General features: G+C 41.5%; 1 protein-coding gene across 8 annotated transcripts in view; it reads right to left on the bottom strand.

The window, feature by feature from the left end:
* Positions 1–2239: 2239 nt before the first annotated feature.
* The window catches only part of madd (MAP-kinase activating death domain), a 178246-nt gene continuing 159183 nt past the window's right edge, over positions 2240–21302 (bottom strand). For all 8 annotated transcript variants that reach the window (XM_060911682.1, XM_060911686.1, XM_060911689.1 and 5 more), the window contains 4 exons: positions 17161–17267; positions 9429–9498; positions 4137–4183; positions 2240–4015 (listed from right to left, as the gene is read on the bottom strand). In XM_060911682.1, the coding sequence (XP_060767665.1) occupies positions 3902–4015; positions 4137–4183; positions 9429–9498; positions 17161–17267 (338 nt within the window). In that variant the 3' untranslated portion in view covers positions 2240–3901. The remainder of the gene's footprint in view (positions 4016–4136; positions 4184–9428; positions 9499–17160; positions 17268–21302) is intronic.

Genomic DNA, 21302 nt, shown 5'->3' with positions numbered 1-21302 from the left:
TTTCAGCATTGATGCTGTCTTTTCAGATGTGCAAGCTGCCCATGCCACACGCACTAATGCAACCCCATACCATCAGAGATGCAGGCTTCTGAACTGAGCACTGATAACAACTTGGGTCTAGAGCCCTGCACTCCCGCGGGACCCGCCGCAAAGCAGTGCGGCGCGGGACAAATTTTGAAAGCTCATTGCGGGCGCGGGCGGGACAGGAACATAAGCGGACGGGAGCGGTGATAAGCTGCAGTCCCGCTAACTAAAAACGTGTTAAATACAATTTATAAGTTATTAATTTATGTCTATCATATATAATTTGTGCTGGATATTTTATTTGGCATTAATAAAAACATTTTAAGATGCCTCAATTTGCAGAGTCAGTCAGATTGCCAGATTGAGTGAGGAATGGCATCTTAAATTTACCATTGATCACCCTAACGGGAAATCCTTTGATCACTCTAATGACTCGCCGTTCACACCCAACTAGCAAGAGAACCATGAGTGAAGTGATTTACTGCTTGAATTAGTCTACAACTCTAATCAGAGAGACAGGTTACACAGTGATGGTAGGCTTGACTCAATGCTATCCCAGAAATCCTTCCTGTAATATGCAAATTTGACTGTCCAATCAGAGGCGGCCAAATTTGCATATTACAGGAAGGATTTCTGGGATAGCATTGAGTCAAGCCTACCGTCACTGTGTAACCTGTCTCTCTGATTAGAGTTGTTCACTCATGGTTCTCTTGCTAGCTCTGCTTTGCAATTAAAAAAAAAAAAAAATTGGTACAAAGCAAGCCCATTCACTTTTTTATGCTGATCAGAGAATTACAATGGTTTCTCATGTGACAAAAATGTGCGATTCGCTATTAAATATTTTAATTGCTTGACAGCACTAATTATTATTATTATTAGAGACACTACATGCTGAATTCAGAAACAAGGTAAATAATAACGAACGTGAGCTGTAGATATTTATGCTCAAATCCACTCAAAGTAGGGGGCGGGGCACCATCACGCTGTGTCAAGACAAGAACTTTCCTGAGAAATAACACGAACGTCTGCATCATGCGGGATTTGCGGGCGGGAGCGGGACAAAATATGGCAGGCGCGGGCGGGACTGAAAATCATAATTCTTTGTGGGCGCGGGCGGGAGTGGGACTGAAAAATCCAACCTGCGCAGACCTCTACTTGGGTCGTCCTTCTCCTCTTTAGTCCGAATGACATGGTGTCCCTGATTTCCATAAAGAACTTCAAATTTTGATTCGTCTGACCACAGAACAGTTTTCCACTTTGCCACAGTCCATTTTAAATGAGCTTTGGCCCAGAGAAGACGTCTGCGCTTCTGGATCGTGTTTAGATACGGCTTCTTCTTTGAACTATCGAGTTTTAGCTGGCAATGTGGAGGTCACGGTGAATTGTGTTCACAGATAATGTTCTCTGGAAATATTCCTGAGCCCATTTTGTGATTTCCAATACAGAAGCATGCCTGTATGTGATGCAGTGCCGTCTAAGGGCCCGAAGATCACGGGCACCCAGTATGGTTTTCCGGCCTTGACCCTTACGCACAGAGATTCTTCCAGATTCTCTGAACCTTTTGATATTATGCACTGTAGATGATATGTTCAAACTCTTTGCAATTTTACACTGTTGAACTCCTTTCTGATATTGCTCCACTATTTGTCAGCGCAGAATTAGGGGGATTGGTGATCCTCTTCCCATCTTTACTTCTGAGAGCCACTGCCACTCCAAGATGCTCTTTTTATACCCAGTCATGTTAATGACCTATTGCCAATTGACCTAATGAGTTGCAATTTGGTCCTCCAGCTGTTCCTTTTTTGTACCTTTAACTTTTCCAGCCTCTTATTGCCCCTGTCCCAACTTTTTTGAGATGTGTTGCTGTCATGAAATTTCAAATGAGCCAATATTTGGCATGAAATTTCAAAATGTCTCACTTTCGACATTTGATATGTTGTCTATGTTCTATTGTGAATACAATATCAGTTTTTGAGATTTGTAAATTATTGCATTCCGTTTGTATTTACAATTTGTACTTTGTCCCAACTTTTTGGACTCGGGGTTGTATTACCTCAGTCCATCAGACCCGACTTGTCGCTCTAACATGTGGCTTGAAGACTGGAACACCCTTTAAAGACGGAGACTTTGATTCCCTAAAAGAAACAAGAGAATAAAACCAACCTCACATTCATTCCCAACTGAACATAAAGCAGAAGGATCAGATAAAGACCACTTATTCGGGTTAAACATCTTTTATTGTCATATTGCCAAAGCTGTACAGGTTCTATAAATACTTTTTAAACACTGAAATATTTACATCCAACATCTTGAGTTTCCTTTTCCCTCTGGTCCTCAGTAGTAAGAGGAACTCAATGAAAAGACCTGACAAGCTCAGATGCTACAGTATCTGTTTCTCTCGGTCACTCAGCATTCGCACCAAAACATTCGTCTTTGGAGACTCTTTGACCTGCTGAATCAATCAAATCTTGTGCTATTTACAACTAAGCCTACAGACCACGGGCCTTTAAGACCATCTTAAAATGATTGCTCTTCATGGAGGCGCCATTTTCTACATACACTTTCTGAAATGGACAACTATTTAAAATTAGAACACCACATAAAAGAACATTAAAAATGCGTATCAGTGACTTTTGTAGGCACACTCCTCGTGTGTGTGTGTAATATATATATATACACACACACACACACACACACACACACAAGCAAGAAAATAATTTAAATGGGATGTTTCTTAAATTACATATGTAGATTCTTTCAGTGATTTGACGACAGGATATCAGACGCCTACGAATCCATATCTGAACACAAGAGATCTCCAAAATCAGCTGTTTCGGCATTCACACACTCAATGCCTCCATCACTGCGGTTCAGAAATGCATTCTCTCTCTCACACACACACACGCACACACACACACACCTTTCACTCTCACAGGGGACAGTGGAGAACTTGTTCTTCATACCCACTACAGTATTGCACATCTACAACAAACCACAGTTTGTTTTAAAACATTAAATTTCTTCTTTGCGCCAGTGAAATGTACAGCATGTTTTTCGTATTATTATTCAGTGTTTTTCTTCTGCTTTTTTTTTTCTCCATTGTTTTTACAGCAACATGCAATTTATCACAGCTGTTCACAGACAGTTTTACAGTAAAACTAGTACAGTAGGCTCGAGGCAAAGCTAAAGCTGTACACACACCTTGGACGAAATACAGCAGAGGGAACAGGCTGAATGAAACACTGAAGTACTCTGGTCACCTGCTAAGGCTCACATCCGTGAGTGTGCGCGCACACGCTCCGTAGCCTCAAAACGTCGCATTTTAAATATAGTCATTGGACAGGACAGATGTTATGTTCCCAGTGACTATACAGAATTATTTTTCTGGGATTTCTAAAGACGGGTTAAGGAAAGGGGAAGCTGGAGCACTTGCTAGGACAGAGGGCGCTCTTCTGAACATACCAGTGCTGAGTTTAATGTTGGCAATGGTTTGGATGTGGGCACCTCTGTTCACATGCAAGAGAAGGGGACAGCAGCACGGCAATATGGCTCACAAGAGGTAAAAAAAAAAAAAAACCGAGGACAGTGCTGAATAGGAGTTGAGGAAAGATCTGCAGTGGTTGCTGTTCCATTCTGATAAACAACAATAGCTGGAAGGAAAACTGTATCTTTATACTTGTCGCTGATCTTGATTAACTACTTCGGGTGTGTGGATAAGCGTAAGGAAGAGTGTCCAGGACAGGCAGGTAAGCCAGAAGCTCAAGACAGCAGTAAAGAAGCAGATGTGTGGATAATCTGGAGAATAAGTTATAGTGTAAGCTTTTACAGTGAGGTTGTGGACAAAGCCAGAATATAATACAGCAGGCAGAAGTGTGCACTAGCTGGGTAACGGGCGAGGGGACAGCATCTTGGGTTTGCCCTCTGCCTCCTTCCCCTTCACTGCAGCCACGTAGGAGAAGAGACAGAGCACGGAGTAACAGATCTGATGTGCCTGAATGAACAGACGAGAGGAAATAACAGTTTAGGCGAACTAAATACTATAATACTCGAGAAAATATTGAAACATCATATTCTTGATTGAATAAAATATTTACTGGCTTGTTTTATCTTACCATGGGAGTTTTGTACTTATGGATCACCACTTCTTTAGTTTCAGGAACTGAAAAATCACGTGAGAGAAAAACAAGAGTTTGGAAGTGGTAAGAAAAGAGGAGAGAGCATGAGTGAGCGAGAGAGAGAGAGAGAGGGGGGGGCCCATGGCAGAATCAACAAATGGTTAAACACGTTATAATCTTTACGTTCATTTCTATATAAACTATAGAAACATTCTCTCATTACACTCGTTCTCCAGGTAAACCTACCATATAGAGTTACAATTACTGACTGCTGCCATGCAATTTATCAGCTACTAGGGTTAAAGGAGCAGCTTTGGGATCAAAAGGTCGCTGGTTTAATTCCCTGGACCAGCAGGACTGGCTGAAGCGCCCTTGAGCAAGACACCTAACCCCGAACTGCTCCGGCATGAGTGGTGGCGTACCTTGTGTCTGATTAGCCGAAGAAAAACTGATGATGTGATTAATTGGTGCGGGTCGGTGCCCAGCCAAAAGTAAAAATCAGCTACTTCCTACCCCGGTCATCTACAGAAAAGGTACAACTGCTGACCAGGTACAATTTGAATAGTGGGTTATTCTCAGCACAGTCCTGACACTGGCATGGTACAACCCTGATTCCAAAAAAGTTGGGACAAAGTACAAATTGTAAATAAAAACGGAATGCAAAGATGTGGAAGTTTCAAAATTCCATATTTTATTCAGAATAGAACGTAGATGACATATCAAATGTTTAAACTGAGAAAATGTATCATTTAAAGAGAAAAATTAGGTGATTTTAAATTTCATGACAACAACACATCTCAAAAAAGTTGGGACAAGGCCATGTTTACCACTGTGAGACATCCCCTTTTCTCTTTACAACAGTCTGTAAACGTCTGGGGACTGAGGAGACAAGTTGCTCAAGTTTAGGGATAGGAATGTTAACCCATTCTTGTCTAATGTAGGATTCTAGTTGCTCAACTGTCTTAGGTCTTTTTTGTCGTATCTTCCGTTTTATGATGCGCCAAATGTTTTCTATGAGTGAAAGATCTGGACAGCAGGCTGACCAGTTCAGTACCCGGACCCTTCTTCTACGCAGCCATGATGCCGTAATTGATGCAGTATGTGGTTTGGCATTGTCATGTTGGAAAATGCAAGGTCTTCCCTGAAAGAGACGTCGTCTGGATGGGAGCATATGTTGCTCTAGAACCTGGATATACCTTTCAGCATTGATGGTGTCCTTCCAGATGTGTAAGCTGCCCATGCCACACGCACTAATGCAACCCCATACCATCAGAGATGCAGGCTTCTGAACTGAGCGCTGATAACAACTTGGGTCGTCCTTCTCCTCTTTAGTCCGAATGACACGGCGTCCCTGATTTCCATAAAGAACTTCAAATTCTGATTCGTCTGACCACAGAACAGTTTTCCACTTTGCCACAGTCCATTTTAAATGAGCCTTGGCCCAGAGAAGACGTCTGCGCTTCTGGATCATGTTTAGATACGACGACTTCTTTGAACTATAGAGTTTTAGCTGGCAACGGCGGATGGCACGGTGAATTGCGTTCACAGATAATGTTCTCTGGAAATATTCCTGAGCCCATTTTGTGATTTCCAATACAGAAGCATGCCTGTATGTGATGCAGTGCCGTCTAAGGGCCCGAAGATCACGGGCACCCAGTATGGTTTTCCGGCCTTGACCCTTACGCACAGAGATTCTTCCAGATTCTCTGAATCTTTTGATATTATGCACTGTAGATGATGATATGTTCAAACTCTTTGCAATTTTACACTGTCGAACTCCTTTCTTATATTGCGCCACTATTTGTCGGCGCAGAATTAGGGGGATTGGTGATCCTCTTCCCATCTTTACTTCTGAGAGCCACTGCCACTCCAAGATGCTCTTTTTATACCCAGTCATGTTAATGACCTATTGCCAATTGACCTAATGAGTTGCAGTTTGGTCCTCCAGCTGTTCCTTTTTTGTACCTTTAACTTTTCCAGCCTCTTATTGCCCCTGTCCCAACTTTTTTGAGATGTGTTGCTGTCATGCAATTTCAAAATGTCTCACTTTCAACATTTGGTATGTTGTCTATGTTCTATTGTGAATACAATATCAGTTTTTGAGATTTGTAAATTATTGCATTCCGTTTTTATTTACAATTTGTACTTTGTCCCAACTTTTTTGGAATCGGGGTTGTAGAGACAATACTGTGAGTGGCACTGGAATGAGTGTAGCAGGTGCTGCAGTGTTGCTGAAGCTTTAAACATCTCAGCGACATTACTGGGTTGAGAACCAAAAATATCCTGCCAGCTGGCAGTGCTGAGCATACGTGGATGATTAACGCAAGATATATATTCCCTAACTGGACCAAGAAGGTAGGCGAGGGTCATAAAATAGCCAGGTAGTGCTTAAAAAAATCTTTAAAAAAAAAAATCCAGCAATGATGTAGTGCCTGATACACTCGTATTAGTAAGATACATACTACCATGTCAGTGTCATCTCTGTGTCGAGAATATTCCACATTCACATAATGCCTGGTCATTAGTGGTCCTGTGGTGGTGTCTTTCCACTGGAGAGAGGCTGACACACACTTGGCTGTTGGCATGAAGGCGAATGCCATAGCTGTTTTGCGATAACACACAACCTTGACCGTTCTATTACAGTTTACAAGGAAAATTTTCCATTTCTTCTGCCAGAAATTAGTTCCACAGAGTTCTTTCTTGCTGTGCAGCAAGGCAACAATACTGTTATTTGGAAATTAAACAGATTTAGTTGGGCCTGGAAATTAGCAGCTACTCCAAGTGTCATTAGCTGGCTCCTCAGCAAAACAGCTAATATCAGGTATCAGCGTGAACAAGAAAAAGACCACGGAGGAGATCATTTCTGAGCAATGTATAAACATATAGCTGCTGTTTCAACATCTGTGGAAAGCTTTCAGAGAAAATGTGACCGTGTGAGGGAGAAGTTTCCTCTTTCATGACTATTTACTGGAAACGAAGCTGTATTGAATTTGTCCGCCATCTAGTGGTAGTGGCTCGAGTTACGGCTAAGGCCAGGGTTTTAATAATAATAATCATTTTTAAAAATGTGTCACTCTCTTGTTCTGAATCTGACCAAAGTAATTTTTTCAAATTTTGATATTTAGCCATTCAAAACTGTTCGCGGTGTCACAACCATTGCTATTAGGCTAGTATCTCACTGGGCTGCAACAGCCCACGACTACTTGGAGACACAACAATTGCGATAAAATATGCGAATTAGCGACAATTTTCACTTGGAATCACACTGAATTGATATTCGCATATATATTTTACCGCAATTGTTGTGTCTCCAACTAGTCGCAGGCTGTCGCAGCCCGGCTTTCCCTCGGCAGGCAGGGAAATAGACGAAGCCTCACGGAAACTGACTTGAGAAGGGTTCGCGATGGCTTTGCGACACCAGCGACGCATTTGCGGCTATTTTGAAAGAAATTTTGTCGCGCGAATTTTTTGAACATGCTGAAAATTTCAGCGACGAAGAAGCGACGCTTTGCGACTCACGCGAGGAAATTGAGAAGCCCCGCGAATGTTAAGACACTTTTGAAACTCTCTCGCGAATGACGTTCGCAATTTGTCGCAGCCCAGCGAGATACTGGCTGTACTTGGCAACCCATGGGACAAATGTGGCAGCCCTGCAAGAACACTTTCAACCAATCAGATTGCATGGTCTGTTGTACGCCACTAAAAGTGCTCCTATATGGCAGGTTTACCGAATAAAATGGTAAAAAGTTTAGCTAAGGTAGATATACTTTAAATACTGGCAAGTAAGTGGATAATCATCATCATTATTTTATCCACATTCACTGGATATGAGCAATCGTGTGCCCTGATTGGCTATTCTACTACTAGGCTATCAGGTCATACACTGTGAGTAGAGAAAAACAAAATGGCGGCGCGTGTTGAACCAACCAACCAAGGGCTAAATAAAAACTACTTGGAAATCCCCCACCCAAAAAAAAAAAAAAATTGATGGCAAGAATGTCTCTTTTTTTCAAGAATTATTATAGCATTTTTCACAAATCGCTACCATCATTTCACCGATTCGTTTACATTCTAAGCAGAAATTATTTTGTCTGATATTTTGTATGAAGTTTTTATTTATCGAATTTGCAAAAAAATACTTGGTTTCTCAAAATCCAGTGAACGTGGATAGAATAAAACCATGACATCGAGTCGTTCATGAGCCGATAGCCAACAGTGCCGAGTCGGGTATAAGCCATGCACGAGGAGATTGATAATTATAATCAATCATTATCAAAACCTTAAGTCTATTCATCAAGAATCTGTAATGAATCATTTCTTCAAACAACTTGGCCAGTTAAAGTAATGGAACACAACCATCATAACAGTTCAACAAAGCATTCAGTGTCTCTACACGATTGTTTTCACACGCAACCATTCCCTGCTAGGCTCAGAGCACAGAGACCATTAGTGGAACATCAAGAAAAGACAAGCAAACTCCTCCACTGGGGGTTAGAGAATGATAAACAGCCTCAGAGCACGAGACGCGTTTTAGAGACTGCCAGCCTTACAACAGCTCATGGAATGATTACTGGTACAAGCGAAAGCACATGATTTTAGCAAAACGTTGGACAGCCAAGGGCATGGAGATGAGAAAGACAACTATCAGTCAGTTAGAAAGGATGAATGAAAGAAGGAAAGTGGAAAGAGGAGTAGAAAGATTAAGGTGACAAGCACTTTACCTGCTGGAGAATGAAGGTTTTCATAGCAGCAAAGATGAGGGGCGCATTACAAAAAGGAAGCACAGAGACACGGCAGTAACCCTATCTAATCCTCAAGCTCAAACTACACCACCAAAAAAGCTGAGAATAAACCAATGACAAGAACTATCGGACGGACAGCATATGACTCGAGCAAAATAAACCAGGAGTTCATCCCTCTAAAACTTGTTCTGGCTTCACAAAACAATTTAAGCCGCACACATTTCTCAATCTAGGATGAGGCTAAAAACACTGAGGGGGAGGGAAAATAATAATAAGCCAAAGAACTCAATTTCAACAAAAACATTTCTACTGTGAAACTGATGTCGTGTTAACCAACAAAGACTGACTGTATCTCACTCCGTCAGTGACTGAGGCTGCTCTGAGTTCTACGGTTCTCTTCACACATCAAGTAACGACAAAAAGCTGGACATTATAGCTGGAAATATTAGCGTGATGTGAACTGTCCCAATCTGAGCTGTGATTATAGCTGTAGTCTGGTTTACTGCCGTGTCATGTACAGGCCGAGAATCAGGATGGGGGTAATTACCAAATTCCTCCAGGACAAAGACTCCCTTCACTGTATTGCACTTTTTAATGTGATTCAGCTCTATGAAAACCTAAAATGAAAAAACAAAACAAAAAAGCACACTGTTAGCAACTTAATCACACTTGTGGAAACCAAAAAAATAATTAAAAACAAAAATAGTGATAGAAATGACAATTTGGACAGTCAGTAGACAGTAAAACAGGGAGAAATGAACACAGCACATAATAAGCAAGCTCTGTAAAAGCTACCGGAACTCAAAAGGACTACAGAGACGGGAAGTTTCCATGCTGAGAAGCTAACATGGGCCGAATGAATGATGGCTGGACGTGCAAGTCGGGATATGATCACAAGTGTCATACACTACCGTTCAAAAGTTTGGGGTCACCCAGACAATTTTGTGTTTTCCATGAAAAGTCACACTTTTATTTACCACCATAAGTTGTAAAATGAATAGAAAATATAGTCAAGACATTTTTCTGGCCATTTTGAGCATTTAACCGACCCCACAAATGTGATGCTCCAGAAACGCAGGCCAAGTTTACATTAGACCGTATCTGTCTCGTTTTCTTCGCGGATGCACTGTCCGTTTACATTAAAACGCCTGGAAACGGGAATCCGCCAGGGTCCACGTATTCAATCCAGATCGTGTCTGGTCCGGTGCTGTGTAAACATTGAGAATACGCGGATATGCTGTGCTGAGCTCTAGCTGGTGTCGTCATTGGACAACGTCACTGTGACATCCACCTTCCTGATTCGCTGGCGTTGGTCATGTGACGCGACTGCTGAAAAACGGCGCGGACTTCCGCCTTGTATCACCTTTCATTAAAGAGTATAAAAGTATGAAAATACTGCAAATACTGATGCAAATACTGCCCATTGTGTAGTTATGATTGTCTTTAGGCTTGCCATCCTTCCACTTGCAAGTGGTAAGTGACATGCACTGAGATCACACACACAGCAGCTCAGTCCCGAATCACTGCTCGTGCACTTCACTCGCGCACTCTGTGAGCTGCGCAGGGCCGGAGTGCGCACCCTCCAGAGGGCACTCGCTGTTCAGGGCGGAGTGATTTGGAGCGCAGGATGCCTGCGGAGCCGAGCGTATCCGTGTATTGGCGTTGCTGTGTGCACGTGAATCGTGTATTGGCGTTGCTGTGTGCACGCTAATCGTTTTAAAAACGTTAATCTGATGATCCGCTGATACGGTCTAATGTAAACCCCACCTCAATCTGCTCAAAGGAAGGTCAGTTTTATAGCTTCTCTAAAGAGCTCAACTGTTTTCAGCTGTGCTAACATGATTGTACAAGGGTTTTCTAATCATCCATTAGCCTTCTGAGGCAATGAGCAAACACATTGTACCATTAGAACACTGGAGTGAGAGTTGCTGGAAATGGGCCTCTATACACCTATGGAGATATTGCACCAAAAACCAGACATTTGCAGCTAGAATATTCATTTACCACATTAGGAATGTATAGAGTGGATTTCTGATTAGTTTAAAGTGATCTTCATTGAAAAGAACAGTGCTTTTCTTTCAAAAATAAGGACATTTCAAAGTGACCCCAAACTTTTGAACGGTAGTGTAATTCATTAAACTTTTTACATCAGACCTGATTTATCCAGCAGTAAAGAAATAAATGAAAAGTGCATTCGATATTTTCCTGAATTTACCAGCGAAATCAGCATTCAAATTAAGTGCAGTGGTTGTATAAATATTTGTATACATGGAAGATGGTAATATTAATGAAAACTTAAGATGATCTGAGGCCCATGTGAAACACGCATGAAAAATTCCACCATCCAAACAGAGGAAAAAAAAAGACAATAAATAAAATTAAAATAAAAGGAATCAAGGCCAGCTACAACAGCTACAAATGGAGAAAAGAAAGAAAGAAAAAGCCAATGGAAAAACATGACCCGCCAACAAGCAAAGACAGCAGAGGTGGTGTACCTTCCGCTCCTTGCAGGGAGAGAGAGCATGGGAGAGAAACGCTTTGGATTATTATCGCACAAAAGAGCACAAAAATAAACCACCCACTGGCACTACGTCCCCCCAAGAATCAGTAACTAATAAATAATCAAGAAAAGAAAAGAAAAAAGATTAAAATGCAAACAGAACAAAAAAACGTTTTATTAACGGGTCATTGTGTTCCGAGTTGTTTTTGAAGCCTTGCTGTAATCCCACTCCATTGCCCTCCATGCCTCCTCCGCCAGCAGTGCGGACTGGCAACCTCAGGGAAACAAACTGCAGCACAGAAGCAGCATCTACACAACGCTTACACAACATCCACCTACTACACACCTGAGCTGAACAACTTCAACGATACAAAACTTTCAGGTTGGATGGAATTGGCGGAATGGAAGTTAATAACCCCTCATTCTTTACACTGATGCTGGATGAGGTCTAACTTAAGATCATGGAAAAAAAAAATGCTGTGGATAAATAAACAGAAATAAGGATCTTACATTTGTTAAGTTGTAAAGGCCCGGTCCTACAATACCGATAACTATAAAACTATAAAGATAAATCGGTCCCCTGCAGTTTATATGATTGGTGGTCACACCAGAGCGATAACGATCCCTATAGCCCAGGCCTGGGTTTATCCGTCTCGCTGAGATTGCTTCTGGAGCCATTTTTCCAGGCCTAGACCTGATCCGATAAAACATCTGGCCAATCAGGTAACCGTTTACATGTGACATTGTCTGAGCACGTGCTCTTTTTCCTGAGCATCCTCGTTGCATCATGAAGTCACGGAATATGGATTCACGGGGAAAAAAATAAATAAAAAATACAAAGCTCGGATCTTTTATTCACGGATGTGATTTTCCGTGAAATATGAACAGTAGATTAATTAAGTAAACATATAAACGCAGGCAAGATGTTTTAATTATGAACTTCGGCAGTCCAAATATTCGTTTTAGACTTCTTAATTTTTTTTTTTATCCGCGATGCATCATCCGTATGAAATCCGTAACCAATCTGTAATATACTGAAACGTCCGTGACCGATCCGTAAATTACTGCCATCCGTATTAAAATCCGTAACCACTCTGTATTTTGTATCCTTTCTTATTATATTTCTGTAGTCCGTGACGTGTCCGTATTATATATCAACCACCGGCGTATGCGCATGGGTTGTTTTGAAGTCCAAGTTGTACAGTATGACCCGGAATAACGTGCTACTACTTGGAAAAAACTTCCATGACTATTCCGAACTTGCATGCATTTATTTCCCTGACTGGCAGGACCAACTGATATTATAATAATTGTGGCACGATTACTCCAGACTGGAACTAAATTCAGGCACAGGTATCGTCATAGTTGCAGTTATAGGTATAGTTATCGGTGTTGTCGGACCGGGCCCTAATATTGTCTCCTTGTGATTTTCATTGCTGAGCAAAGAGCCAGTATTTATCTACTGTGGTTTGTGCATGCTTTTTTCCTGACTGCAGAAGTATAAAATTACAGGCTGATTAATACTTAAATAGATTTACAGTAATTACTATAGGTAGCGAATATTTTAATGTAATAATATTTGATCGATGTAAAATACAGATGGGTGACGAATTAAAGAAAAAAACTGCCCCCCCCCCATTATCCTACCTACTAGCTCCCTTATGGCGTATTCACACCTACGTTGTTTGGTCCGGACCAAACGATCCAAATTTCCCTTGGTCCGGACCTTTTGGGTTGGTCTGAATACAAACCACCGAACTCTGGTCCGGACCAAACAAGCGGACCGAGACCGAGCTGCAAGGTCGGACTCGGTCCAGACCAAAGGAACCCTGGTGCGGACCTTTTGGAGGTGTGAAAGCAGACCGGACCTAATCCGACAGTTTTGCTTTTTTGTACCTCGGGAGCTTCCGCCGTTTGTCGAGCATTATGGGAAACAGAGTCTTGACACTCCACCGCAAAGTGCAAACACTGTTTCGGTTGTCAAGGGAACCTTACAACAGTCGTTCAGTCATTCAGACCAGTGGTAGGCTAGACTACAGAGTACAAAAAATGAGTAGGGGGCAAACGTGGGCCGAGGAAGAAACGCGTACCCTTGTGGATATATGGGCAGATGTCCACATATCTGAGCTTTTGGAGCGAACACACAAAAATGCCGACGTGTTTGCTGTATTCAGTGAGAAAATGAAGGAGAAGGGGTTCACGCGCTCCCCAGAACAATGTCGGCTAAAAGTGAAGAAACTCCGTCAGACCTACATTAAAATCAGGGACATTCTTTCAAAAAGTGGCGGTACTAGCGACGCAAAAAAGAAATTCATCTATTGCGTGAAGAGCCAGAACTGTCACAACATGATGTGCGCTCATCAGCGCTATCCTCCGTAGCCGCCTTGCCCTTTGTTGTCGTCGTTGATAAATTACTTGTACAACAGCATAGTAATCGCACAATTGTGAAAACAGTAAAAACTGGAAAAAACATAGCTTTGATGACATTAAAAAGAATAACAGCACGGAAAGCCTCCATGACTACTTTTGAACTTCACGCTTTGTGCGCGTGTCGTCTCTGACCAATAGCTGAACGACCTCAGGGCGCGTGGCTTTGTTGACAGATTTTGATCCGCTTACTAAAATGTACAGTGTGAAAGTGAACCGCACCAAAATGAAAAAAAAAAAAAAAAAACCCATTTGGTTCGGGCCAAATAAAGTGAACTATCGAACTATCCTGGTCTGAATACACCCTTGGAGAGAAGGCTCATTATAAATCAACAGAAAGTTCTTCTAACTGATCACATTTATCCTATGATGTAACATTTCTATCCTGATGGGAGTGGTTTCTTCCAGGATGAACCTGCGCCCATCCACAAAGCAAAAGGGCTCATTGAATGATTTGATGATTAAGAAAATGATATAGATCACATTCTGTGGCACCAGATCTCAACAAAATTGAACACCTATGAGAGATTTTGGACTGATGTATTAGACAGCGTTCTCCTTTACAATCATTGGCACAAACTGAAGGAATATCTTTTGGGAAAATGACGTTCATGCCTCCAATATACAACCCCGATTCCAAAAAAGTTGGGACAAAGTACAAATTGCAAATAAAAACAGAATGCAATAATTTACAAATCTCAAAAACTGATATTGTATTCACAATAGAACATAGACAACATATCAAATGTTGAAAGTGAGACATTTTGAAATTTCATGACTGCAACACATCTCAAAAAAGTTGGGACAGGGGCAATAAGAGGCTGGAAAAGTTAAAGGTACAAAAAAGGAACAGCTGGAGGACCAAATTGCAACTCATTAGGTCAATTGGCAATAGGTCATTAACATGACTGGGTATAAAAAGAGCATCTTGGAGTGGCAGCGGCTCTCAGAAGTAAAGATGGGAAGAGGATCACCAATCCCCCTAATTCTGCATCGACATATAGTGGAGCAATATCAGAAAGGAGTTCGACAGTGTAAAATTGCAGAGAGTTTGAACATATCATCATCATCATCTACAGTGCATAATATCATCAAAAGATTCAGAGAATCTGGAAGAATCTCTGTGCGTAAGGGTCAAGGCCGGAAAACCATACTGGGTGCCCGTGATCTTCGGGCCCTTAGACGGCACTGCATCACATACAGGCATGCTTCTGTATTGGAAATCACAAAATGGGCTCAGGAATATTTCCAGAGAACATTATCTGTGAACACAATTCACCGTGCCATCCGCCGTTGCCAGCTAAAACTCGATAGTTCAAAGAAGAAGCCGTATCTAAACATGATCCAGAAGCGCAGACGTCTTCTCTGGGCCAAGGCTCATTTAAAATGGACTGTGGCAAAGTGGAAAACTGTTCTGTGGTCAGACAAATCAAAATGTGAAGTTCTTTATGGAAATCAGGGACGCCGTATCATTCGGACTAAAGAGGAGAAGGACGACCCAAGTTGTTATCAGCGCTCAGTTCAGAAGCCTGCATCTCTGATGGTATGGGGTTGCATTAGTGCGTGTGGCATGGGCAGCTTACACATCTGGAAAGACACCATCAATGCTGAAAGGTATATCCAGGTTCTAGAGCAACATATGCTCCCATCCAGACGACGTCTCTTTCAGGGAAGACCTTGCATTTTCCAACATGACAATGCCAAACCACATACTGCATCAAGTCCAGCATCATGGCTGCGTAGAAGAAGGGTCCGGGTACTGAACTGGCCAGCCTGCAGTCCAGATCTTTCACCCATAGAAAACATTTGGCGCATCATAAAACGGAAGATACGACAAAAAAGACCCAAGACAGTTGAGCAACTAGAATCCTACATTAGACAAGAATGGGTTAACATTCCTATCCCTAAACTTGAGCAACTTGTCTCCTCAGTCCCCAGACGTTTACAGACTGTTGTAAAGAGAAAAGGGGATGTCTCACAGTGGGAAACATGGCCTTGTCCCAACTTTTTTGAGATGTGTTGTCATGAAATTTAGAATCACCTAATTTTTCTCTTTAAATGATACATTTTCTCAGTTTAAACATTTGATATGTCATCTACGTTCTATTCTGAATAAAATATGGAATTTTGAAACTTCCACATCATTGCATTCCGTTTTTATTTACAATTTGTACTTTGTCCCAACTTTTTTGGAATCGGGGTTGTATTTCCAGATACTTGCAGAAGCTATGCCATAGTGCACTGAAGCTGTTCTGCCTCATAAATCCCAAAAATTATTGCCTTATTGTTGAATAAACAGAGCAAAAAACAAAACAAAAAACAAAAAAAAAGCACCGCAGTTTCCCTCTAGGTTAGAAACGGGTCTCGTTTCACATCAAATCCCAAAGATGTGAAAGGCAATACTTCGATAACCATATGTCAAAATTTCACTAACCTCGAAACGGCTGGTGTTCAGACTTCTAGTAAAACCCTTCTATTGTAGAATGTACTGAAGTCATTAGACCACTGCAGTCCAGTCCTGTCTCTACTCACTAACCTGTATTATGCATCACTGGCCCACACACTCAGACTCATTATCCTACATCTTACCTCAGACATACCAAAACATTTCAAAAATCACACCAACACATATCCACACACTGTGAAGACAAAGGGTTGGTACCACAGTGAACAACAGTTAATACTGACACAGTTTATGCGTAATGTGCACCTTAAAAAAAATAAAGATATGCTTGTGACTAGGCAACTCAAAGACAAACATCCAGCAAATAAAGCACCCAAAAAAAAAAAAAAAAGAGAGAGCTCCTCCTCCAAGAACCTCTCTGGGAACCAAAAGGAGTTCTTTATATCTCAGAGCTCAGATTTTGCTGGGGCTGTCATGGTTTTGAAGTTTTCATAACTGCACCATGATTTTAGTTTATTTTTCTGGGATGGGGTTCATCCTTCATCCAAATCCAATCTTTTCAACTTTTGTTAGAACTATAAATTACCATGGATACCATCTGATAATCAGAGGGAGTTTACAATGAGGGGAAAATGTCAGTAAGATTTCAGCAGAATACATTTTTTAATTAATTACTATGTCAGCCCTAGAGTTCACACTGAAATATATATATTTTAATCTCTGCTCTTTTTATTTCAGAAGTTCTCTGAGGAAGACAGCCACACTAAAAAACAAAACAAAAAAACAGTATGGAAAAATGAGAGCATGGAAGCAAGAGAGAGAACAAGGGTGAGAAAAACAAAATATGAGATGTGAGAGGAACGGTTGGAGTTTGAAGATGTGCAGGTGGTGGGCATTGACGTTTTACATGCATGCATGATAAACTGGGCCATTGACGTGGCCTCCTACCTGGCTGTGCATGAATTTGAGATTAATCCCCTCGAGGGTGACCTGCAGGAGACCCCCCTCACCCGACTTCATATCCTGCACGGGGAACTCTCCTCCCAGTTCTGGACCTACACACGCATACAGTCAAAGGAATCATGAAGAGTTGATGATCTGTTCATGTTGGAGACTCAGCAAAACACTTGAAAGAAAGGTTTTCTGGTCAGGTTCTGAACTTCTCCAGTTTTACCATTGATGTTGATGGCGTGTCTATAAGTCCTTCCCAAGTTATAAAAAACCTTGGCGTTCTCTTTGACTCCACCCTTACGTTTGAACCCCATCTTAAACTAAGAATGCTTTCTTTCACCTCCGCAATATTGCACGTCTCCGCCCTTTTCTCTTGGAAACTGATGCTGAAATGTTGGTCAATGCGTTTATTTTTTTCTCGTCTTGACTACTGCAATTCTCTCTTTTATGGTCTCCCTGCCACATTGCTCAATCGCCTGCAGTACATCCAAAACTCGGCTACAGTCCTCACACTCACCGCTCATATTACTCCTGTTTTACAGCAACTGCATTGGTTGCCAGTTATTTCTCGGATCAAATACAAAATCTTGCTTTTAACCTCTAAAGCTCTTCATGGTTTCGCTCCTTCCCATCTCCGTGAGCTAATTCATTTGTACGGTCCCTCCCGCTCCCTCAGATCTTCTGTCTGTGGACTTCTGACCGTCCCACATTTTAAACTGGCATCTATGGGTGGCAGATCATTCAGTGTTGTTGCTCCTAAACTTTGGAACTCGTTACCACAATCGCTTCGTGACTGTTCCACTCTCTCTTCCTTCAAAGCTAACTTGAAAACTTTTCTCTTTACCTCACACTATTCCTAGTGTGGCTCTTTTTTTTTTTGGTAACTCCTGTGTAAAGCGTCCTTGGGTTTGTTAAGCTGGGTATACACTGTGCGATTTTTTCAATCGCGGTATTCAGCTGCTGCTCACACTGTACGAGTGAATCGCAGGGGTAAACAGCACGCAGCTTACGATTCCTGTTCTCACACTATACGATCCGATGCTCGGATGTGATGCTCAGGATTTCAAACAGGTTTGATTTTCATCCGATCGATCGGGAGGAGGTCGTGAGGTGTTAATCGCTTGTCGGTACCCCATGTATACTACACGATCCGAGACGCACAATTGAGCCAAAACTCAGCCCGATCTCCAAAAGAGTCGCACGAGTGAAAATCGTGTCAAAATCGGGCCAAAAATCGCAGTGTATGCCCAGCATTAAAGGCGCTATATAAATTGAACTCATTATTATTTATGAGACCAAAAGGTAACATTCTGGCCTCAGAACAAAGTGTTACATTTGGCAGACCGTGCAACATCACTCTTAGAACACCATGCCTACAGTGAAGCCTGGTGGTGGTAACATCATGTTGAGCATTATCCTTGGTGTCTTAATTGCTTCTCTGACTAAAACACCCTCCTGACCTGGGTCACTGACTTCTGGTGGATGGCTTGCTCTGTGCAGAAACATGGTTGTGCCATATCCTTTTCCATGTTTTAATAATTTGCTAAATATTTAATTTGGGATATTTTTTTTATATCAAAACCTAATCCTGATTGGTACTTTTCCAGAACCTTGTCCCAGACTTGTTTTGATGACCCCTTTATCTTCATGTTGCTGTTCGTTTAGGTTCTGTTCCCTAACAACTCTGAGCAACAGATGCATTTATACTGAAATCACAAGGCGCTTTAAATGCACACGAGAGGACTCCATTCATTTAAAGGTAGACTGCCTTTTCGATTTTTCAAGTGTAGGTCATAAAAAGAATGTTCCCTGACACCCAATTATTTCTGTTTAGTGGACCGCAAGCTACTGAATTTGAATCACAGACTTCCAATTTTATTAGTTTTTTTTTTTAAATACAACAATTAATGAATTTAGTGTCACGTGGGCCTAAATTCTCTGCTATTTTTTCCTGCTTCACCGTGACCCAATTCAAGATACTTCATGCATCATGTGGTGGGCTTTTCCTGTGTGCGTAAGGCATTGTGGGATACAAATTTGAAACAGGAGAGAAAAACAGAGGACGCGAGTGTGTGAATGAAACGTGAAAGACCGACGACAGTAACGGAAAGCGAGAAGAAATATGTTATTTACCAGCTGGGAGGTCCGTATCGTGAAATACCGTGACCGAGGTCTTGAAAGTACTCAGCGAGGCCCTCTGGGCCGAGGTCAGTATTCAAGGCCGAGGTCACGGTGTTTCACCATACGGACCGACCTTAAGCTGGTAAATAATATATTTATTTTTTTCTTTAACAAATTCTAACAGAAAACGAGAGCGCCCGAAAGGGAAAACCGAGTCGAGCCGCCATTTTGAATCCTCATTCACGGCTGTTATGCAAATGGCTTCCTCCTCGGTATACAAGTGCACTTCCATGGCAGGAAAAAAAAAAACCTACATTTTGCTGCCTATGTAGTCCCCTATTTATACAAATAGGAGTCATTTAGGATTCAGCCATGTTTTTGCTCGGTGTTAGCAAATTACAGGTTTTTAGCTTTCTCCTGAAATGTTTTCTTTTATTTCTTCTTCCTCAGGGTAGTAAAACTTGCTTTCGCTGTGAACACTGTCGTTATCGCTATCCATGCTGTAAAATTAATGCTATTCTCCTGAGAAATGCTGGCAAAAATGTATAAGATTTTTGATAAATCTTATCAAAAAAAAAAAAGCTAAATGTTGACAAAAAGTTCTACTATGTTTGTTGCTGTGAATGAGCGAGTCGCCAGAGGTCCGTAACTGGGGCGCGTACCGTAGGATACGGACCCGCTCGCCAGCCAATCAGAGCGCAGGATTTGGACCGTGAAAAAAAAATAAAAGGTTATTTTGCGAAGGAAATGACCAAACTAATAAATATCAGCGGTCAGCGAGCACCTCGGTGTGATCAGCTGTTCGTTTAGTGACAAAATGATGCACTTGTCAGTGCACGGTCAAATGTCAACCTACGCCTGCGCACACGGACTTCCTCGGTCTGCGTGACTGTGCGAAGCAAGTGATTTCACGTGCATTATTTGCTAGGAAATCCTGTCAAATTAGATAACTTCCTAGCGACAGAATGGCCTGATATTTTGTGAGATATTACAGAAACAAACATCTCACAATGACCAAATTTCAGAGGGAACTCAGGGTTCTCCACGAGGGGTTTTAGAGGTGCGGGCCGCCCCCCTTTCTGTGATTCTCGCCCCCGTTTAATTTCTGCCACCCCTTTACAAAAGGAAGAGACGTCCTTTTGTTTTCTTTGTGACAGATAGCCTTTCTCTGTTGGAGTACCGACAACGCGACAACACCCGAGTGTGAAACTCATTTACCAGCAATTACTTTAGTCAGTCTGACGATTATAGTCTAAGAAAAGCGTTTTACACTTCGGCGTTTTTGACACATTGTTCTTGCGCCGGGAGATAACACGCCTTTATAATAACGTGTGAATCGACACCAAGTTCGAGATAACTGATTGTTACTGTCGGCAGAGAAATAAAGGATAAAAACAAAGTTCAAAGTTGGCGAGTTTAAATTACAATGTCATTTTTCTTTTTGATCTTCTTAGACTGTTAACTGGTGAACATGGATGGAGCAGTGTAAATATAGCCATAGAGCAGTGTAAATATAGCCATGGAGCAGTGTAAATATAGCCATGGAGCAGTGTAAATATAGCCATGGAGCAGTGTAAATATAGTTAAAACAACATCTTTTCAATGCACTTTACTCTCTAAAAAAATTATTTCTTCCAGTGGTGCCTGCAATTACATTTCCATTTCAAACAATGTCAGCTTTTGTGGAGCAGTGTGAATATAGTTAATACAAAAACTTTTCTGTACTTTTCTGTTCTTTTTTTGTAGTTTGCTAAATAAAAATATTTTTTCCAGTTCCATTTCAAACAATGTGTCTGAATATGATGTGTAAGTGTGTAATGTTTCATGTATGATGCGTTTTGTACCAGTCCAATTGATTCCTCTATTCTAAATGATTACTATTTGAGAGTATTTTATGCAAATGCTATGCAAATGACATATGTAAATTTATGCAAATTTATTTCAAGGTCATCCGATTGACCCCCACCCCCTATATTTTCAATCCATGGAGAACCCTGGAACTAAATTTCACCGATTTA

The sequence above is a fragment of the Neoarius graeffei genome, chromosome 27 (genome assembly GCF_027579695.1).
Source record: "Neoarius graeffei isolate fNeoGra1 chromosome 27, fNeoGra1.pri, whole genome shotgun sequence".
NCBI classification, from domain to species: domain Eukaryota; kingdom Metazoa; phylum Chordata; class Actinopteri; order Siluriformes; family Ariidae; genus Neoarius; species Neoarius graeffei.
Note: the sequence above shows the minus strand (reverse complement) of the source record. Positions and strands in the feature narration are given on the sequence as shown.